Raw genomic sequence first — 21,370 nt, forward strand, 5'->3', positions numbered from 1 at the left:
CCGAGTCTTGATTTCTCTCTCTAGGCTTCCGTGAATTTGTACTTCTAGGTCTCCCTCTGGGAGTGTTCATTTCCCTGGGTCTCTGTTCCTTTCCCTAGTCCTCGTGCTCTCTGTGTCTCTCTGGGTGGGTCTGGGTTCCTTTCCTTATCTCTGAGAATTTCTGTTTTTATTTTCCTGTTTTCTTCGCTGTGTATCTCCATTTATGTCTGTCACTCATCCTGTGACCCCCTCTGGGTCCTGGTGTGTCTCTCTCTTTCACTTCATGTCTGTCTCACTGTGAATCAGTCTCCCTCTGTCTCTCCCCATCTCATAAATTCTTGCATTTCTGTCTCCCTGAATCTCTTCCTCTCCCTGTCTCTTTGTCTCTCTGGCTCTGTGGATCTCTGTCTCTCCCTCCCTCCGTGTCTTTCTCTCTGAGAGTCAATCTCTGTCTCTCTCCCTGTCTCATTTTCTATGTCCTCTTCTATTTCCCTCGATTTCTCTCCCCTCCTCCCCGTGTCCGTGTCTTTGTAGATGCTTTTGTCTCTGTCTCTCTCCCTTCCTGTGTCTCTACGAATCTCGCTCTCCGTTCGTGCTTGCCTCTTCCTCCTTCTGTATCTCTCTGCGCCTGTCCCTCTCTCTGACCCACTCTCTGGCTCTGTCAATCCCTCTATCGCTGGGGGTCTCTCTCGGAATGTTTAAGTTGCTCTCTCTCCCTCTCCCTCTCCTTCTCCCCTCCCCAGCTCTATCTTTGTCCCTTCCTCACCCACTCTATGTATCTCTCTGGCTCTGTGGATCCCTCTCGTCTCTGGGGTTCTCTCTCTCCCTCCACGTCTCTCAGTGATTCAATCTCTTTCCCCCGCTGGCTCTGGAATACTCTGTGCATCTCTGCCCGGGGATTGGGAGGGTCTCTCCGAACGTTGGCCCGGTCAGGTTTCCTCCTGTCTCTCCCCTCCGTCGCCCCACCTGAGTCTCTGCCTCTCTCTGGTCGCGCTCCGTCACTCCCCCAGCTCCCGAGCGCTTCCTAGTCCCGGCTCCACCGGTAGAACCGCTCTGTTGCCAAGGACAACCACGGCCCGCCCGAGGCTGCGGGGTGCAATGTATTCTGGGACTTGTAGTCTGGTCCTGCAGATCAGCTGTTCTCGCAGCGCGACCGAGAACTTTCTCTCCCGGCATGCCCCGCGAAGCGGGATGGCCCGCTGCGGCGTAGCCTGGGGGCTCGGGCCGGCAGCCACATCTTCTCTGCGACTTTTGGGGGTCGGGGTCAAGCTTCTGGAAGCCGAAGGGGAGATAAGAGAATCCGAGTACTCTCCTAAACCCCAAAACATGGGGTCCACTGGCTTTCCGGCCACCTCCAGGCGTCCGCCGTACCCCAGGAGAGATGATAGGGGCCGGGGGTGGCCCCGAAAACTGACCTAGGAATCCCACAGCGCTCTATTCTAGTTCTGCTTGGGTTCTTTCCCGCATCACCAGCGTTATCACCCCAAGGTTCTACAGCTGTTCTGTCTGGTGCCTTCTAGAAGGGGTTTAAGCGTGGGATGGGGGAGGGGTGGGGGCGCGAGACGTCCTTCGACAAGGTAGGGATTGGTGTAGGTCAGAATTCTGGGATGGACACTGCAGACATCGAAAGGAGGATTTTCCTCACTAAAAAGATGTGCGCCTGCTCTAGTTAGCCCTTCCCCCTCTTCCAGCGGGACCCTTACCTCCCTTGCAATATATCTTGCCAATTGCTTTTGTGGGTGTAGATGCAGAAAGTGGGTTGCATGATCCTTGATTTTTCCCAGTCATGTGTTTATGTAGTTGTGATTATCTTGGAGAAACGACAAGATGACCTTCTGTGGGACAGAGATTCATGGCAGGAGTAATTCCTTTGATCTTTATCGAAGTGTTTTATTGACCACGTGTGTCAGAGAGCTTAGAACTAAGGGTAAAATGGAGCTGAGAGTGGTGATATAGGCAGGGTCAGATCCCAAAGGCCTTGACTGAGGGGCTTTGGTATTACCTATAGGCAGTGTGGAGTGGGATACGGAAGGATCTGGGCAGAGGAGGGCAGGATCAGATCTGAATGTTGGAAAAAGAAAGCATCCCTCTGGGGCCAGTGTGGGCTGGAGGTAGGATGCTCCAAGGAGGAGGCTGGGACAGTAGCTCAGGTGAAACGAAAGGAAGCCTGGAGGAGGGGACAGATATAAATAGGATTTAGGAGGAAGAATACAGTGTTTGATAACTGAGAGGGCAGATGGTAAGAAGAAGTGACTGGGTTCTCGCCGTGAGAAACGGGAACCTGAAAGCATTGATTCTGGAGGCAAGATGCTGCACTCAGAATGGGACACGGTATTTCTGAAGTGCTCGTGGGACTCCAAGGAGGGAGAAATCTTGTTCATTTCTATCCTAACTAGCTCTCCTCATTTGAGAGAGAGTAATGTGGAAGATCCAGACTCAAGTTTTTTTCTGATGGGGCCAAAGTTGTCTTGACCCCAGCCCTTTTCTCCTACCAGACCCAGCAATCTGGGCCTTGCCCTCTCTCTTGGAGCCCTCCCCATTAATAAAGCAAGCACAAGTCTTTCTTTTATCTTTATATTGGGGTTTAAAAAAAAAGAACATTACTGATGTGGGAGAAGGGACAAGGCTTCTCTCTATGATTGACAGCAGGGGCTGATGGGAACCAGAAGCTCCAGGGAATTTAAAAAAAATAAAATATATATTTATACATTTATATAGATCATGTTATGCATGTGAGTCCCAGAGAAGCAGGAAGCAGCAGCAGAAAGCAACTAGCACGCAGAAACACACGTGTGTGTACACCACACACTCAAGCGATGCAATTCCTTTGACTACGGCACAGTAGCAATTCCCACCCCCCAACCCACCCCACCCCCAACATTTTTTTGAAAAGAAACTTCCCTTTTAAGAAAAGGGCCACCCAGTGATTGTTGCCCTAGTGACCAGAAAAAAAAAAAGGAAAAAAAAAAACCCAGGCTAACATCACCTTTAAGGCTGGCAGTGGCCATTTTCTTCTCCTCCCTGCAAAGGCAGGAGATGCAATTTTTGACACTGAGGCTGGAGGGCCACATCACTGGCTCTTACAAATACTTCAGACAGTTGTCTTCAAGACCATGCAGTTTTTTTGCCAGTTTTTTGATACCCCAGGGAGTAGTTGGGATGGAAGTCATACACCCCTTGCCTCCTTTAAGATGGCCTCTAGGCAGTGGGTTTTTAGTAAGCCTGGCAAAAATTCTGGAGCCGATCTCAGGCGAGGCTGAGCACCAGGCAGGTTCTAGGGACCCAGGGTCTATGCTTTAAGCCCCCCGCCCACTGGAAATTATTGACCTTCAGAGTTTTGTTTTTTTGTTTTTAACTTAAAGGGGAGGTACACTGTACACCCCGCCTCCACTGGGAGAAAGGGGGCCCAATCCCTAGCTACCCACCCCCACCCCCCAGACACACACACATACACACCAACTAAGGCACAGCCAGGGCGGGCAGGCATGCTTTGGCAATGGGGCCCCTCTGGAGGCCCAGGGTGTGAACAGCTGCAAAAGGGGTGTGTGGTGTGGGGCTCAGCACCTTTGGAGGTGGGAGTGGGCTGTGGGGCCGAGAAGGAAGAAGTCTCAGGGCTCCTGATCGATCAGAAGGAAACTGGGAAGAGGTGGTCAGGCAACAGGCAGTTGAGAAAACAAACAGGATGACTGGAAAGGAGCCCCAAAGCCGAATGTGTAGAAAAGAAGAGAGCAGAGAGAAGGAAGCCGAACAGGATGTGGTAACCAAACAGAGCAGGAAGGGAGACAGAACAGAAGGAGGAGTGAAAGAAACAGGAAAGAGAGGAGGGTGAGTTGGGAAGGATATGAGAAACGCAGGAGAGAGGGGAGCCGGGAAGAGGACCTCAGAGGGCCTCAGGACTTGGTAAAGAACCTCCGCTGAGAAGAGGGAATCGGTAGCCCCTCCAGGGCAGAGCCTCAGACCCTGACAAAAACCAGGCGGGCCGAGTACACCAGGTCGGCCACGTAAGCCAGCAGGTTGATGGCTGTCAAGATGGCCACAGCCAGTCGGCGGTCCCAGGCGCACACGTAGTAGGGGTGCTTGTTGCTGCAGCTCATATCCTTGGAGCGCCGGGGCTGGCCGCCGTACTTCTCGTCGAACTGGTAGAGCGGCCAGATGACCAGAGCCGTGGCGTAGAAGAGGACGGAGAGCAGGGCCAGCCCGGACAGGAAACTGGGGAAGGGGATGGGCAGCATGTTGGTGCAGTCGCCCAGGTTCAGCAGGATGGCCACGGCCGCCAGGATGAAGCAGATCGAGTACACGGCCACGCACCACTCTAGGGCCGGCTGGTGCTGGTACAGGTAGGGGTTGCTGATGAAGGCGAAGATGACGCAGGCCACGAAGGTCTCCAGCACCTTGAGCAGGCCTGGCACGGTGGCCATGTAGCCAGTGATCTCGCCGGGCCGTGCCCGGGTCCAGGCCACTTCGGTGGCATAAGCCAGGCAAGCGATGCAGGAGAAGGTGGTGGCGGCGATGGCGTGGTCCCGGGAGCGGCCGTGAGACAAGAACTGGACGTACGTGGTAGGGTAGATGATGGAGGCCGAGAGGCAGAAGAGGGCGGCGTAGCAGGCGTAGGTGATGGGAAAGTTGCGCCAGGACAGGGGGAAGCGGGCCTGGAGCCCACCCAACTCGACGATGAGGATGATGAGGGTCACGGCAAAGCAGAAGCACCAGGTAAACATGGACCAGTTACCCATGGCGCCCGTCCAAGCGCCCACACTGGCCACCAGCGAGAAGGCCACGCAGGTGGAGATGAGCTGTAGCAGGCGCAGGAGGCCCAGGGGCTGGGCCAGTGCCCGAGCGGACCCCACGGTGGTCGGGAAGCCCAGGCCCGAGGACGACGACGTGGTCGTGATGGTGGTGCGGGTCACCGTCACCGGCATGGCTGGGGGGAGGGGAAAGAAGGTGTCCCGAGAAGATTCCTAACTGGAGGATCCAGGCCCCCAGCACCTGCCTCCCTGGAGTGAGGGGGCGTGTGGACAGCGTAATCTGGACTCTAGCTGAGGCGTACCCAGGATGCGAGTTTTCAAACTGGGCCAGTCCCAGCCCTCCAGGGATGAGCTGGTCACCCGGAGCTAGCCGCCTCCTCCCTCCAGCCTCATGTCAGAGCTCAGGAGTGTAGTCCCCTATCTCTTTTCTTCCCAGGACCCTCCTTTCCTCTCCCCAAAAGCCAACTCCTGTAAAACCACGTATCTTTCTTCCCACTCCAAACACACAAAGCGGCCCTCCTTCCCTCAGGGACTCAGCAACCCAGCCACTCAAGAGTCTGCTCTAGGGACTTCCCTGGCAGTCCAGTGGTTAAGACTCTGAGCTTCCACTGCAGGGGGCCCAGGTTTGATCCCTGGTCAGGGAACTAGAGCCCGCATGACGCAACTAAAAGATCCCGCGTGCCGCAACTAAAACCCAGTGCAGCCAAATAAATAAATAAATATTAAAAAAAAAAAAAAAAAAAAAAAAGGAGAAGCAGCAGCAGGAGAAGAGGCTCTGTCTTCTGTGACCTCTTAGAAACTCCATCTCTGCACTTCCTCCCTTTGGGTACCCAGGACTCTGCAGCCCAGCCTCTCTTTCATCTAACGGTCCTAAACATTTCCAGCCTCCAGACATCCAGGAGTCCAGCCTCTACGTGGAAACCTTCTTAGGGACCCACGTCTGATCAGAGCTTCCATCCTTCCAGCCTGTCTCCTCTCACTGAGCAGGAGGCTGGCCCCAGCTCCTGGAAGACAAGAGCCCTCTCTCCCTTCTGGAACTGGGTCTTACCAATCTCGGCAGCACCCCTGCTATGGCCAAATGGATTTAGGTCTGGAGTACTTCAACCCAAAGGAAGCCTCTCCCCCTTCCCCAACATGAAGTCCAGCCCCCTAGTTCCCCAACTTCTGGGAAGCTCAGCTCCCCAGATTCTCTCAGCTGGCCCAGTGCCACTGAAATCTCTAGTCCTCTCTCATTCAGAAATACAGCTTCAGACCCCAGGGCTCTGGGCCCTCAGCCGTGAGCACACCAGACTCAGGGAAATCAACTTCTTTCTTCTATCCCTTTAGAACCTTTGACTTTTATGTCCTTGTCCTAAAGACTCTCAGGAAAGAAGGCCTGGCCTCGATTCCTGACCAGGTGTCCAGACCCTCCCTCAGGCCCTGAAATAGCTAATCTCTTGGTTGCCACCTCTAAAAAGCTCAGAAGGCCTCTCTCAGCCCCAAGGAAATGCAACATCCTCCTTCCAGGGTCAGGAGGGCAGCGTCACAGCCTTTAGCCCATCTGTCCCTGTACAATAGCTTCCTGGGGACGCAGGAGGCCAGCTCCTGAACATACTGCTTCCTCATATACACAGGTGTCTGGGCCCCTCTCTTTGGAACCCAAGGTCCCAGGTCTTAGGATCCAGGAGTCCAAGTCCCCAGCCCCTCCTCCTTCAGACCCAGGAGCACTGCATTCCCCAACTCTTCTCTCAGACCCCAGTATTCAGGGCCCTCAGCCCGCTCCTTCCTCTGACAGAGCAGCTCAGGCCTCAGGTCCCTCTCCCGCAGACCCAGGAGTCCAGACCTCAGAACCTCTCCCCCCTCAGACCCAAGAGTCGGAGCCCCCAGCCCACTCACCAGCGGTCTTTGCTGAGGATCCCACCAGAGAAAGATCCGGCTCTGGAGGCGGATTAAGTCAGACACCTGGAAAAGGCTAGTCAGAGGACAGGAGGGAGAAACAACGTCAGCGTCCGCTCAGACCCGGCTCCACCCTCCCGGGACCCAGGCGACCAGCCGGCCTACTGCCCGGCGCTCGCCCAGAACGCGCGGTGAGGCTCCGCAGACCCTGGGCGCGCCTCCCAGCCCGGGCGGGGATTTGGCCCGGAGCCCCTAAGAGGTCGGGGATGGTGACCCCGGGGAAGCCCCGCCCCTTCTTTGCTCCTCTTTCCGCAAACTGCGAGGACGGGAGTGGAGGGAACCTAGCCAAAGTGCACGCCCCGCGGGCCGGCCTGGGCGTGTATGATCGTAACCCTGCTTCCGCCAGGAAAGCCGCGGGGCCGGCGGCTGGAGGGCCCTGGGCGGTGGCTGAGGGGGCGGGCGGCCCGGGCGGCGCCGCGTCTCCGTCCTTATAAGGGATTCAAGTCAGCCCAGCCATGTGGAATGTGGCGGGGACCGGGAGGCGGTGCTGGGACGCCCCCTGCTCGCGGATTCCGGCGGGGGAAGGGGGGGCAGAGCCCGGACGCCAGGTCCCAGGAGGAGAAGCCTGCACGTTCGAATTTCTGGGTCCTTCAAAATGTGAGTTCTGGGCCCCCATAAGGTGGGCCGGGAGCCTGGACCCCCCCAAGAGGGTCTCTAAGAGAGGAGTGGCTGTGTACCCGGACCCCTGGGTTCGCCTTGCGGACGCCTCCCGCCCCGCGGCGGGAAACTGTGCACAGTGTTGGAATCCAGTCCAGAGAGAGTGGCCACACCTCCCAGCACCTCCCGTAAGGCTGGTCTCCTGGCTACAGCTGGACCTCCCGGGCCACCTCCCGCTTCCCCCGACCCGTTAGGAGGAAGTTGGGACAGGCCCAGGAGGCAGAGGGCGGGCCACAGTCAGTTAAGTCTCCCCTGGAAGGTAAGTTAGCGCACGGACCACCCGGAGGGGAGGGGTCCGTCTCCACTCTCAGAGCCCCCAGCCGTCGCCTGAGGTCAGAGCTCAGGAATGAACTGCCAGAGACCCGAGGAGGGAGAGGAAAACACCCTTTGGCTTCCTGGAGACGCTGAGGACTTCGCTAGCCACGCCCCAGTCCTCTCCCCACCTTCAGGCCAAACACCACACCCCATCACTCCGCAAACTCAGAAGCGCGCCCTGAGCCCCAGCCTGTGCTCTCAGCACCAAGGGGCCCAGCTCCATCTTCACTTTGGGACCACGGGTGCTAAAGCTCCGTCTCTGGCCTTTTGAGTCTAAAGTTCGGATTCTGCCCCCTGGATGGGGAGGAGGTCAGTAATTCTGAACCCCAGCCACTACCTTTCTCAAACCCAGGACTCCCAACTCCAAGCTTCTCCAGGCCCTCAGCCCTTCCTCCATCAGACCCAGGAGTCCGGGCCCCCAGCCCCTCCTCCCTCAGACCCAGGAGTCCGGGCCCCCAGCCCCCTCCTCCCTCAGACCCAGGGGTCCAGGCCCCAGCCCCCCTCCTTTTTCAGATGTATGACCCGTATGAGTTCAGGTCCCCAGCCCTCTCCTCTCCAGAACCCGAGTCCTGACCCAGCCCATCTTTCTAGGGACTGAAGACATTTGGAATCCCTTTGCACCCAAGAATCCTGGACGCTGCTCCCACTCTCGGGGGTTCCCGCAGCCTCACCTTACGGGCCTGTGGCGGCTGCGGCTGGAGCAGAGGCGACAGCTGCAGGCTAGGAGGGTCTGCGGTCTGGGTGCGGTTGGAGGGCCGGGGAGTGAGCGCGGGCAGGGCTGGGGGCGGGGCCGGAACTCTGGGCTGGAGCCGAGTAAGGGTCTCCCCCTGCCAGGGCTATCCCAGTCCCGCCCCGAGGGCGGGGCCAAGGTAAGACCACCTCCCCAGAGATGATAAATTCACAGCCTCTCTCCCGCCCCGCCAGCGGTAGGGGTGGAGGGCTGAGGTCACTGTTTCCGTGGTGAGAAAACAGGAAGACACAACAGCTGGCGGAGTGGAGGCTCCTGGGGGGTGCCCTCCTCGACACAGCACTGGAGAAGTCTCCAGGGCAGGCCTGGGGAAGGCCGTTGCCATGGCAACCCGTCTGTTTAGACTTTGTTTACGACAGAGCCCCCCAGCTCAGGTCCCCACCCCAGTCTCACCTCAATCCGTTCTTCCTCTCCCTTCCTGGCCCCTCCCTCCTCCTCTGCTTCGGCCCTGCTCTTCCAGGATGGACGAAATTTTGGACATCTAGGTCGCGGTGGGTTGGGGGGACTGGGCCTCTCAATTTAATGGGGTCTGTTTGCTAGGGTCTGTGTCTCCTGGGTCCCTGAAATACGAAAGAGTTGAGGGTGTGCCGATCCCTAGGCTTTAGGGGGTTTCTGGGCTGAGGTCCCTGACTCCTGGGTCCCTGAAATACGAAAGAGTTGAGGGTGTGCCGATCCCTAGGCTTTAGGGGGTTTCTGGGCTGAGGTCCCTGACTCCTGGGTCCCCAAAAGAACAGTGGTTGGATTCCTGTAAGTAAGGAATTTGAGGGAGGAGCAAAATGGGTCTCCTAATCCTCATTTACACCGGGATTCGCGGTGTAAGGGACTGATGGGCCGGACCCCTAGGTCCCATATGTCCCTGTCGATGGGGGCAGGGGAGGGGGGGTTGTTGGTAGCAGGACTTCTGAGATCGAGGCCATAGGAGTTGGGGGCATGGACTCCCCGGCCGCGGGCCCAGAATCTTGGCTCAAAAGAGCAATTGCGGCTCAGGCTCCTGGGTTTTCGGAGCAGATGTGTTTGCTAGCCAAACCTCTTGGGTCTGGAAGGGAGAGATATTTTTGGCTTGCAATCCTGGCTCCTGGAAAGAGGGAGGGGCTCAGAAGCTTAAAGAGGACGAGGCTGGGGGCTGGGGGTGCCAGATTCCTGGTTCCTGCAAGAGGGGAGGGCCCAAGGGGCTGGTCTGCCCGGGCCCCAGAGCACGGGGGTCCTTTTTTAGGGGCAGCTCTGAAGCCCTGAGACGGATTGACAGAGCCAAGAAGCAAGCGGGCGCTGAAGGTCGGATGCACTGCCCGGGGCTGGGGTGGGGCAGGGACCGGGACGCCCGGGTCCCTCCCTGCTGGCCGGGCTCACTCACCGCGCTCTGCAGTCGTCCCCGGCGCGGCCTTGCTCTAGGCTGCCGCTGGGCGGGGCCTCGTGGCGGCTGCGGAGGCTCGGCGACCGGCAGCTGCCGGCGTTGCTACTGCTGGGTGTCTTCCAGGCCGACTACTGAGAAGGCTTTGAGGCCGAGCCCCAGAGTGGAAGACTCTCGCGTCGCGAAGGGAGGGGTCCGAAGGGATGCGGGAGCTCTGTGTCCCCGGATGCGTGCCCTACGGAGGTGGGAGGGGCTGGGGGGGGCACCTGGACGCTGTGTGCTCTGCAGAAGTTGGGGGGGTATGGTGGGGGTGGGAGGGGTGTGGAGCCTGTATGCCCACTTTTCTGCCCTGCAAAGGCGGTAGACACAGACCCTCTCTGTCATTATGTGCCCTGCCTAGGGGAGGGGGGGTCTCTATGAGCCCCGCATCAGGATGTGGAAGGAGTCAGGACATGATATTCTTTGGAGGTTCTCCAGGGACGACCCCAGGTTCTATTCACGTACCTCCTTGACCCCCGGAGTAGAAGCATCTCCTACCCCCTTCTTGCCCGAAACAGTCACTCTCTTTGCTTGACCCCGAAGTGGCACTCCTGAGATACCCCAAATAGTCCAGGGGCCATCACCACTCACAGTTTACTGCAGTTGTGCTCTCCAGTGGAAGTGTTCCCCCTTTAAGGCATTGAAACTTCAAAAGAGCGGAGTTCAGGGTAGCAGGAACAGGAAGCAAACATTTAAAGAGTGAGTCATCAGGTTTGACCCCGTAGGGTTCCCAGGTCTTGTGTAATCTGGCATCATGTATGTGCCACTGGTTCAGAGCGCTTACCCGTCCTGCAGGAGAGCGACCCAGCCCCAAAGATGCTGTCTCCAACCTGGCACTGAAACCCAGTCTCAAACAGGACGTGCCTCTGTTCTCTGAGAGTAGCTGCTTTCGGGTGATCAAGTACACGGCCCCACCCCCTAACTTCCTAATAAACTGGGTTCCCTGATCAGAAGCAATATTGTGTGTGTTCACATGACGGTGAATAGGATCATTGAACGTGTACACAGATGCTGCCACTGGCAGGAGTGAGGAAGGCAAGGAAAGCAAATAGAACCCAGAGTTAATTACAACCCAGGCAGGAAAAAGTCATTGCCCAATCCATGATGGAAAGGGTCCAATGTACTCCTCGGGTGACCAGGTATTTGGCTGGTCTCCCTAGGAAACCATACCACATTGGGGGCCCAGCACTACTTACTGCTGCCAGCAAGGTGGGCCTCCATCAGTGACAAAGTTCCATAGCTTTGATGAAGCAAATCCATGCATAGCCCACCATGGCTGCTTTGTTCAAAAGCCCATTAAGCAGGTACTGGGGAGACTGGGGGAAGAAGCTGACGGAGAGCCACAGAAGTCATCTGATCTACTTAAGTCTTAATAGCACTCTCTGTAATGGAGGGTTTTGGGGGAAGAGTTTACCTGGGTACAGATTATGAACTGGTTTTTGCTCCCGACACTTCTGATACCAAATGTGTGTGTGTGTTTGTGTGTCTGTGTGTGTGTTGGTTTTTTTGTTTTGTTTTTGTTTTTTTTTTTCACATCAACCACCAATTCTCTAACTCTAGACACAAAATGAGTGTCCAATGATTCAGTTCAATTCTTTTTTTTTTTTTTTTAATAAATTTATTTATTTATTTTTGGCTGCGTTGGGTGTTCATTGCTGAGCGGGGGCTATTCATTGCGGTGGCTTCTCATTGCGGAGCACAGGCTCTAGGCGTGTGGGCTGGGTAGTTGCGGCACACGGGCTTAGTTGCTCCGTGGCATGTGGGATCTTCCCAGACCAGGGCTCGAACCCGTGTCCCCTGCATTGGCAGACGGATTCTTAACCACTGTGCCACCAGGGAAGCCCTCAGTTCAACTCTGAATCTGAATGTGGAGTTATCGTCAGACCCCACAGGTTAAGGGCTCAGTCCCACAAGGCCACCCCCACTTCCAACTCCAGCCACAAGTCCCAGGCCTCCCATACTTCTGAGGACAGTGGGAATATCCCCTCCAAATAAAGGAATTATTACATGTCGAACCCTTTGCCACTACCAAATGAGATAAAATCTCCATTAGAGCAGATATTCGTTAGCCTGTTTTGTTCTCACGTAGGAGACATTCATAAATATATTTGTTGATAAATGAATGAGATTTTCATTTTCAACTGGCTAGAAAACTGGGGTTCCCAGGACTCCCTCCTTGGGTTCCATAATTTGCTAGAATGGCTCGCAGAACTCAAGAAGGCCCTTTACTTAGTACTACTGACTTATTATAAAGGATGCAACTCGGGAACAGCCAAACAGAAGAGATACACAGGGCAAGGCATGGGGGAGGGATGGAAAGCTCCCATGCCCTCTCTGGGCTCACCACCTCCCGGCACCGTGATGCATTTACGAAGCTGGAAGCCCTCTGAATCCCGTTGTTCAGGATGTTTACGGAATTTCCATTATGGAAGCATGGTTGATTAAATCACTGGCCATCAGTGAGCAAGTTCAATCTCCCTAGCCTCTCTGGAGGTCAGGGAGTGGGGCTGAAATTTCCAATGCTCTAATCACATGATTCATTCTTTGGGCAACCAACCCCCATCCAGAGCTAACTAGGGGCCTATCAAGAGTCATCTCGTTAGTATAAACGCAGATAGGGTTGAAGGGAGCTTATTATGAATAACAAAAGACAACCCTCTCACCCCTATCACTCAGGAAATTACAAGGGTTTTAGGAACTTGGTGCAGGGAACTGAGGACAAAAACCAAATATACAGATCTTATATCATTGTAACACACAGATCTTTCCTTACTCTGGGTCCAGTGGAAAATTTCATTCATTTATCAACAAATATATTTATGAGTGTCTCCTATGTGAGAACAAAACAGGCTAAGGAATATCTGCTCTAATGGAGATTTTATCCCATTTGGTAGTGGCAAAGGGTTCGACATATAATAACTCCTTTATTTGGAGGGGATATTCCCACTGTCCTCAGACTATTGGATTCTCAGGAATGTCCCTGAGTGATAGGCTTCCCAATTTGTATGGGGTTTATCTCCCATGCTCTGGCATGTGTGTGTGTGTTTTATTAATAGATACAGTGTATCTATCTGCTCTTTCCTGCTTTCAAGGTCTTATCAGTATGATGTCATCCGTGCAATTGACCAGAATGGAATCTATGGGGTACTGAAAGCACAAGTTGCTTTTATAGGAGAATTTGGTGATTCTGGAACAGTATCATACAGCATATCTCTAGCCTGGGAAAAGATCAAAACTCAAAACTTGAAGTACAGTTTCTACTGTATGCAAATCGTTTTTGCACCATTGCTAAGATCAAACAATGTACGTCAAACCATCATAAGTGGGGGACTGTCTGTATTCTTTCTTTCCTTGCCTTTATTGAAGTGGATGTCTCCCCCTAATCTGTTCTCTGGCCATAACACCTTTTTATCATCTATGGACCTCCTGGTCACTTGCCCTCATTTTCCACATGGTTTCCTGAAATTCTATAGAGAGCATCCCACCAGATATGCCATGAACAGGTCATACTGTGGCCTCAGAGTGGCCTGGTTGCCTCTGGCTGTTGCCAGGCTCATCTGTTCATCTCCATGAGCTACAAAAAATATCATGTTTTTATTTGCCCCACGATGTGAAAATGTTGGGAAGCACTGACTTAGAAGACCTGCCACGTGAACATTACCCTCCACACCATAGCAGTCACCTATCCACTCAGTTCTCCACGCCTCTCAGACATCAACCATTTCTCCTTCGATCTTACTTTCTCAGCAATGGCCATTTATGACCTTTTCTTAACTTGATAGGAACCCCCAGTCCATCAGCCCTCTCTTTTCTTTGCTTTCCTCTTTCTTCAGAAATGATTCCACAGTCCATCATTTCAATGACCCTCTTTTCATGTTAGGATATCTAACACTCCTTTGCCCTTCTGTCTTTGTATCACCCCAGTCTTTGAAAAGAAAAAAAGAAAAAGCCCATCTATAGATGATCTAAATAGACATTTCTCCAAAGAAGACATACAGATGGCCAAAAAGCACGTGAAAAGTTGCTCAACATCGCTAATTATTAGAGAAATGCAAATCAAAAATACGATGAGGTATCACCTCACACAGGTCAGAATGGCTATCATAAAAAAGTCTACAAACAATAAATGCTGGAGTGGGTGTGGAGAAAAGGGAACCTTCCTACACTGTTGTTTGGAATGTAAATTTGTACAGCCACTATGGAGAACAGTGTGGAGGTTCCTTAAAAAACTAAATAGAACTACCACATGATCCAGCAATCCTACTCCTGGGCATTCATTCGGAGAAAACCATAATTTGAAAAGATACATGCATTGGAATGTTCATTGCAGCATTATTCACAATAGCCAAGACGTGGAAACAACCTAAATGTCCAATCGACAGATGAATGGGTAAAGAAGATGTGGTACATATATACAATGGACTGTTAGCCATAAAAAAGAATGAAATAATGCCATTTGCAGCAACATGGATGGACCTAGAGATGATCATACTAAGTGAAGTAAGGCAGACAGAGAAAGACAAATATCACATGATATCACTTATATGTGGAGTCTAAAAATGGTTACAAATTATTTACAAAACAGAAACAGAGTGACAGACTTCAAAAACAAACGTATGGTTACCATATGGGAAAGGGGGTAGGGATAAATTAGGAGTTTGGGATTGACATATACACACTACTATATATAAAATAGATCATCAACAAGGACCTACTGTACAGCGCAGGGAACTCTACTCAATATTCTGTAATAACCTATATGGGAAAAGAATCTGAAAAAAGAATAGATATATGTATATGTATAACTAAATCACTTTGCTGTACACCTGAAACTAACACAACATTGTAAATCAACTATACTCCAATATAAAATAAAAATTTTTTAAAAAGAAAAAATTTAAAAAAGAAAAAGCACATCTATCAGGGTTTTGTTTTGTTTTCTTTTCTTTTGTTTTTCCTCCTGTGCTTGTCCTTAAGCGATTAAGCATTACTGGAGAAAGTCATATTACAAGTCATAGAGACATGGTGACCAAACTCAAATGTGTCCTCAGTATTGCCCACAACCCCACTGCAATCATCTGGTAAACTCATTCTCATTCCCATAGTGACAAGCACACTATTTTTATGCTCTTCGACCTCTGCCCTCAGCCCCCATTCTCAGCCTATGACCTACCTTCTTTATTTAGAGAGATAACAGATGCTGTTGACTGGTAAGCCCCTCAGCTTCCTTACACTGAAGCCAAAATGTGACTATATTTCCAGGACTGTTCTTGAACAATAGTGAAGTTCTTATGCCGATTCTTCTTCTTGTCTTTTTTTTTTTTTGCATTTTTTTCCTTTTATAAAATTGTAGTATAGTTGATGTACAACATTATCTAAGTTACAGGTGTACAATATGGTGATTCATAATTTTGAAAGGTTATACTCCATTTATAGTTATTATAGAATATTGGCTATATTCCCTGTGTTGTGCAATATATTCTTGTAGCTTATTTTATACATAATAGCTTGTACCTCTTAATCTCCTACCCCTATACTGCCCCCCCCCGCACTCCCCACTGGTAACCACTAGTTTGTTCTCTATATCTGTGAGTCTGTTTCTTTTTTGTTGTTGTTGCTATATTAACTAGTTTGTTGTATTTTTTACATTCCCCATATAAGTGATATCATACGGTATTTGTCTTTCTCTGTCTGACCTATTTCACTTAGGATAATGCCCTCCAAGTCCATCCATGTTGTTGCAAATGGCAAAATTTCCTTCTTTTTTATGGCTGAGTAGTATTCCATTGTGTGTGTGTGTGTGTGTGTGTGTGTGTGTACCTTATATATATAAAATATATATGTTGGAAGGAGGATTCTTAACCACTGGACCACCAGGGAAGTCCCTCTTTTTTAGTTCTTAACCTTTTGACCTTGCAAGTACCTGATGCTGTTAGTGCCTCCTTCTAACTTGAAACTGTCCTCTAGCATTGTATGGCATGTCATCCTCCGGGCTTTCCTTTTGCTTCTTTGGGCTTCCTTTACAAGCTCATGTTCCTTTAAATACTAGAGCTCCTCAAGGCTCTGTCCTGGACTTCTACACTTCTCACGACATACTCTCGCTAGGGGATTCCATACACCCCTGGCTTCAGGGAGCCCCGATGAGTAAATGACCCATGTACTAGAGAAGATGCTAATTCAGCTGCTATAACAAAGGCAAAATATCAATGGTCTAAACCAGCGCTGACCAATAGAAAAATAATGAGAGCCACATGAGCAATTTAAAAATTTCTAGTAGCCACATTAAAAAGAAGTAAAACAATTGAGTTAGTTTTAACAACGTACCTTATTTTAATCCAATATATCAAAATATTATCATTTCAGTGTGTGATACCAACTGCATTTCAAATGCTCAATGGCCACACATGGCTCATGGCTACCATATTGGACAATGCAGGTCCAGAAAAGGTAATGGTATATTTTTCTTTCTTGTAGCAATCCAAGAGTTGGCAATCCAAGGTTGATATGATACCTCCATGGTGTCAAGGAGTCATTCTCTGTTGTCGTGCTGTCACCTTTGACAAGGGCTTCCATTTGGGCTCTAGCGTATGACCCAGATCAAACCACTATATTGTCGTTGCAGCCACAGGAAGAGGAGAGGGGAAGGGGTTGGCATGCTTCTTTCCTTTTAAGTGTGTGATCCTGGAGCTACACATATCCCTTGTGTATCTTACTGTCCAGAACTTAGTTGCATGGCCACGTAAAGCTGTAAGGGAGACTGGGAAATACAGTGTTTGTTTTTTTTTTTAACACTGCTATATTTAAAATGAATAACCAACAAGGACCTACTGTATAGCACAGGGAACGTTGCTAAATATTCTGTAACAACCTAAATGGGAAAGGAATTTGAAAAAGAATAGATACATGTATATGTATAACTGAATCACTCTGTTGTACACCTGAAACTAACACAACATTGTTAATCAACTGTACTCCAATATAAAATAAAAAATTAAAAAAAAAAAAAGGAAATACAGTCTTCAGTTGGGGAAACAGATACCCAGAAAAATCTTCTATTACAGAGGGAAGAAACTGGGGGAAACTACTGGTAACCTCTGTAACCTCTGCTATGACTCAGGAATATACAGCAACTCAGATTACTCCTCTGAGCTCCAGACATGCATATCCCGGTGCTTACTGAGTCTCCACTTGGATGTCACAAAGGTCCAAACTCCATACATCCAAAATTAACAGGGAATCTTTCCTCCAGTGTAGTGTGTGTATCACCAGTAAATGTCATTACCTGCCATCCTGTTGCATAAGCCAGAATTCTAAGACTTGTCATTGATATTGTCATTTCTCATACCCTCCCACATCCAATCTATCACCAAGTCCCATCACCTCCTATATTCTCTCTCTCTTTTTCTTTTTGGCCATGCCATGTGGCATGCGGGATCTTAGTTCCCCAATCAGGGATCGAACCCCCGCCCCCTGCATTGCAAGCGCAGAGTCTTAACCACTGGACCACCGGGGAAGTCCCCTATATTTTCTTTCAAATTCATCAACTTCTATACATCTCTTTTTAGTCACATGTTGCTGGGTAATACATTTCCCCAAAGGAATGAAATTCTGATACATGCTGCAGCATGGATGAACCTTGAAATCATTATGCTTAGTAAAATAAGCCAGACGCAAAAAGATAAATATTGTAGGATTCCACTTACATGAGCTACCTAGAGTAGTCAAATTCATAGAGACAGAAAGTAGAATAGTATTTACACAGGGCTGGGGGCAGGGGGAATGGGAGTTAGTATTTAAGGGATCCAGAGTTTTAGTTTGTGATGATGAAAAAGTTCTGGACGTGTATAGTGGGGATGGTTGCACCACCGTGCGAATGTACTTAATGCCACTGAATTGTATGCTCAAAAATGGTTAAAATGGTAAATTTTATGTTATGTGTATTTTAACACAAAAGTTAAAAGAAAGAGGAGCCTGGCCAATATCGAAGAAGAATAAGGAAGCTGAAAGACTTATGCTACTTGGTTTCAAGACTTATTTATGGGGGCTTCCCTGGTGGCGCAGTGGTTAAGAATCCGCCTGCTAATGCAGGGGACACAGGTTTGAGCCCTGGTCCAGGAAGATCCCACATGCCGCGGAGCAACTAAGCCCCTGCGCCACAACTACTAAGCCGCGCTCTAGAGCCCGCAAGCCACAACTACTGAGCCCCCATGCCACAACTACTGAAGCCCCCATACCTAGAGCCCATGCTCTGCAGCACGAGAAGCCACTGCAATGAGAAGCCCACGCACCACAAGGAAGAGTAGGCCCCGCTCGCTGCAACTAGAGAAAGCCCACGAGCAGCAACGAAGACCCAATGCAGCCAAAAAAAAAAAAAAAAAGACTTATTTATGAAGCCAAGTAATTGAATGACTTGGTATTGGCACAAAGCTAGACAGACAGAGCCATGGAACAGACTGGAAAGATCGGAATGGAAGGGGAGAGGAAAACAGAAGATTGTTAATACCCTGAACCTCTTTTTAAATTTTTTTTTTAGAATGTTTGAGAATGGTAAATGGAATTATCCAAATATCACTGGGATGGACTTTTGCCAGGTCCATGCTTGCGGGACTGAACAAAAGGAATCCTCAGAGTGATTCAGTTCCTTATGTTCTCTGTGCCTCAGAAAACCCATCCTCAGAAGCACATCTCTAGAATCTTCCGTATCTAAGCAACCCTGTTCCTCTGATTGGGCGTCTCTGGTTCTTAGACCACCAAGCACCAAAGGGATGAATGGATTTCTGTGTCCCTTAGGGCAGCGCTGTCCACATTTCTAGTAGCCACATCTAAAAATATAAAGAGACAGGCAAAGTAAACTTTAATCACATATTATATTTAACCCAAATTATTGACATGTGTTACACGATTTTTGTGTGTGTGTGTGTGTTACATGATTTTTTTGGAAAAAATTTCTCGATAAGACCTACTTGTTGGCCATGATGATGGTGGTGGCCTGTACTCTCTTTAAAATTCAGTGGGTATTTTGAGCTTTTTTTTTTTTTGGCCGCGCCGAGCATCATATGGGATCTTAGTTTCCTGTGACCCCTGCAGTGGAAGCTCGGAATCTCAACCACTGGACCACCAGGGAAGTCCTGGTATTTTGTACTTAGAGTACATCCCAATTCGGATGCTAAGGTTTCAAGGGAAATGCGGCATCTGTTGGTAAAATTCATAAAATGCACAGTTGAAAAGGTTAATTCACATGGCCAAGTTGTCCAAACATACTTAAAAAGGTACTAACTAAACCGAGTATCCGCTTTTAGACAAATTAGTTAAACTTAAAAAAAATTTAAAATTCAGTTCCAGGACGTCCCTGGTGGTGCAGTGGTTAAGAATCCGCCTTAACCATAGATTAACCCCCATCAGGGGACACGGGTTCGAGCCCTGGTCCAGGAAGATCTCACATCCCGCGAGCAGCTAAGCCCGTGCACCACAACTACTGAGCCTGTGCTCTAGAGCCCGCGAGCCACAACTACTGAGCCCGCGAGCCGCAACTACCGAAGCCCACGAGCCTAGAGCCCATGCTCTGCAACAAGAAAAGCCACCGCACTGAGAAGCCTGCGCACCACAACAAAGAGTAGCCCCTGCTCGCTACAACTAGAGAAAGCCCGCGCGCAGCAACGAAGACCCAACGCAGCCAAAAATAAATAAATAAAAATAAATAAATTTATTTTAAAAAAATAAAAATAAATTTATTTTAAAAATAAATAAATAAAATTCAGTTCCATAGTCCCACTGGCCACATTTCAAGCACTCAAGGAGGCCATCATATTGGATTAAAATGTGTTAATTCCTTTTGCTCAGAATGGAACTCTCAGTTTTTCAGAGTGTGCCAGCCTATACTAGCATACAAATTCCAGCAGTATTTAAAAAAATAATACTTTGTGACTAAGTGGGGTTTATTTTAGGAATGGGAGGATGGCTAATATTCGGACACCTTTAATGAGATTTATGCTATGAACAGAGCCAAGTAGAAAAAAAATCATGTGACTATCCCATATGTGCTAGAAGAGTATTTGACAAAACTTACTTTAAAAAAAAAATTGAATAAACAGGAAGTTAGAGTTCCTAAAACTGTTAGACATCTGTGGCTCTCCAGGACTCCTGCTCTGTGAAGGGATTTCTCTGGTCCTTGGAGTCAGGGCGGCTGTGGATAGCTGCTACTTGTCAGAACGTGTCCTCTGCAGACTACAGCATATATAGACACTATAGCCCAGGTCTGGTGTTTTGGGGACTTTCCAGCATTTAAACCCTCAACTTATTTGCACGGGGGTAACTCCCCATTGTAAGCACACTGGTGGGGGTTATTGTCTGATTTTTTTTTTTTTTTTTGGCTGTGGGGCATGTGGGATCTCAGTTCCCGGACCAGGGATCGAACCCGCACCCCGTGCCTCGGAAGAGGGGAGTCTTAACCACTGGACCTCCAGGGAAGTCCCACTATTGTCTGATTTATTAGGAAGACCAAGGGAGCGCTTCCCACTCTCTGGAAGGTATGGAGTAGGCAACCAGATGCTTCCTCCTGGGGCTTTGAATTAGGGAGGAAAGAGGCAAGGACGTTGGAAATTAAGAGCACAACTGAAGGGGCGAAGGAATCACTGGGTTAGTGTTGAGTGGAGGGAGTGACCAGTAGGCTGGTGGTAGTGCAGCTTCCCAGCCTGGGTGGGACTTAAGAACATTCTCTCTGCTGTCTATTCTTGGCTTCCTGCCAACTGACAATTTCCAGCCTTCCCTTGCACTCTGTGATTTTCTTAGTTCAGTGGCCTTCCGTTAAATTCCTCCTTGGCTTCTTAGATCCGGAAGCAAGGCCTGTCATTTGCAAACCAGAGCCACTGCAGGAGACCCTCAGGAACTCCCCTTCCTGCGGCCTGAGAGGAGTTTTCACGCCCATGAGACGATTTTCTTTCTCCTCGTGATGCAGATTGGATTAACAGATGGTGACTTTCATCGTGATATCTTAAGCAAAATAGACTGAAGTCTTCTGTTTTGAAGACGTAGGCTGCATTTGGTGGCAGGGAGGGGGGATGAGGAAGGAAGGAAATCTATTTGATTTGTAAAACTCCCCTGCTAAATGTACTTATCAGATGGAAATAAATCAAGTCTCCATCTATAAAGGACTGGATAAATAAACTATGGTACCTCCAGATAATGTGACAATATGCATATCTAAAAAAAAAAAAAAAAAAAAAAGAATTAGGAAGCTCTAGTTACCTAAATGGAGAATTTCCCAGGATACAGTCTTAAGTGAAAAAGGCAAGATACAGAACCATGTATGAGGATTTAACCTTCTGTGTGAGAAAATCTAAAAATAAGAATAGGTATTCCTATTTTATTGTGTTTGCACAAACAAAACCACCCGAGATGTAGGGTGTAGGTGTGGAACTGAAACTTTTTCCTGTATGTGTATAAATTTTAAACACATTAACATATTACTTACTTAAAATTATATATATAGATTATATGAGGCATGGAAAATACTTAGAACAATGGCTCCACGTCAGTACATGGTAATTATTATAAATACATAATACATATTAATATGATATAAAACATGCCATGGGAGGTTCTGGA

General features: G+C 49.6%; 1 protein-coding gene and 1 long non-coding RNA gene across 3 annotated transcripts; one reads left to right on the forward strand and one right to left on the reverse strand.

Annotated features, from left to right (window-relative positions):
• Positions 1-3,315: 3,315 nt before the first annotated feature.
• MYADM (myeloid associated differentiation marker) lies at positions 3,316-8,367 on the reverse strand. Its single transcript, XM_082368295.1, has 3 exons — positions 8,303-8,367; positions 6,600-6,675; positions 3,316-4,900 (listed from the first exon to the last, which is right to left on the reverse strand). Exon 3 carries the CDS (start codon positions 4,896-4,898, stop codon positions 3,933-3,935), a length of 966 nt encoding a protein of 321 aa, XP_082224421.1. The 5' UTR covers positions 4,899-4,900; positions 6,600-6,675; positions 8,303-8,367; the 3' UTR covers positions 3,316-3,932.
• Positions 7,810-20,992, forward strand: LOC309616963. Of its 2 annotated transcripts, XR_014237680.1 has the most exons (5): positions 7,810-7,940; positions 8,223-8,350; positions 9,854-9,970; positions 10,562-20,292; positions 20,594-20,992. It is a non-coding gene; the product is annotated as an uncharacterized lncRNA (long non-coding RNA). The 2 variants fall into 2 exon arrangements; XR_014237681.1 differs by lacking the exons at positions 7,810-7,940; positions 8,223-8,350; positions 20,594-20,992 and adding exons at positions 8,773-9,126; positions 9,593-9,651 and having other exon boundaries at positions 10,562-10,719.
• Positions 20,993-21,370: the final 378 nt, after the last annotated feature.

The sequence above is a fragment of the Balaenoptera borealis genome (genome assembly GCF_965194805.1).
Source record: "Balaenoptera borealis genome assembly, chromosome: 19".
NCBI lineage: Eukaryota > Metazoa > Chordata > Mammalia > Artiodactyla > Balaenopteridae > Balaenoptera > Balaenoptera borealis.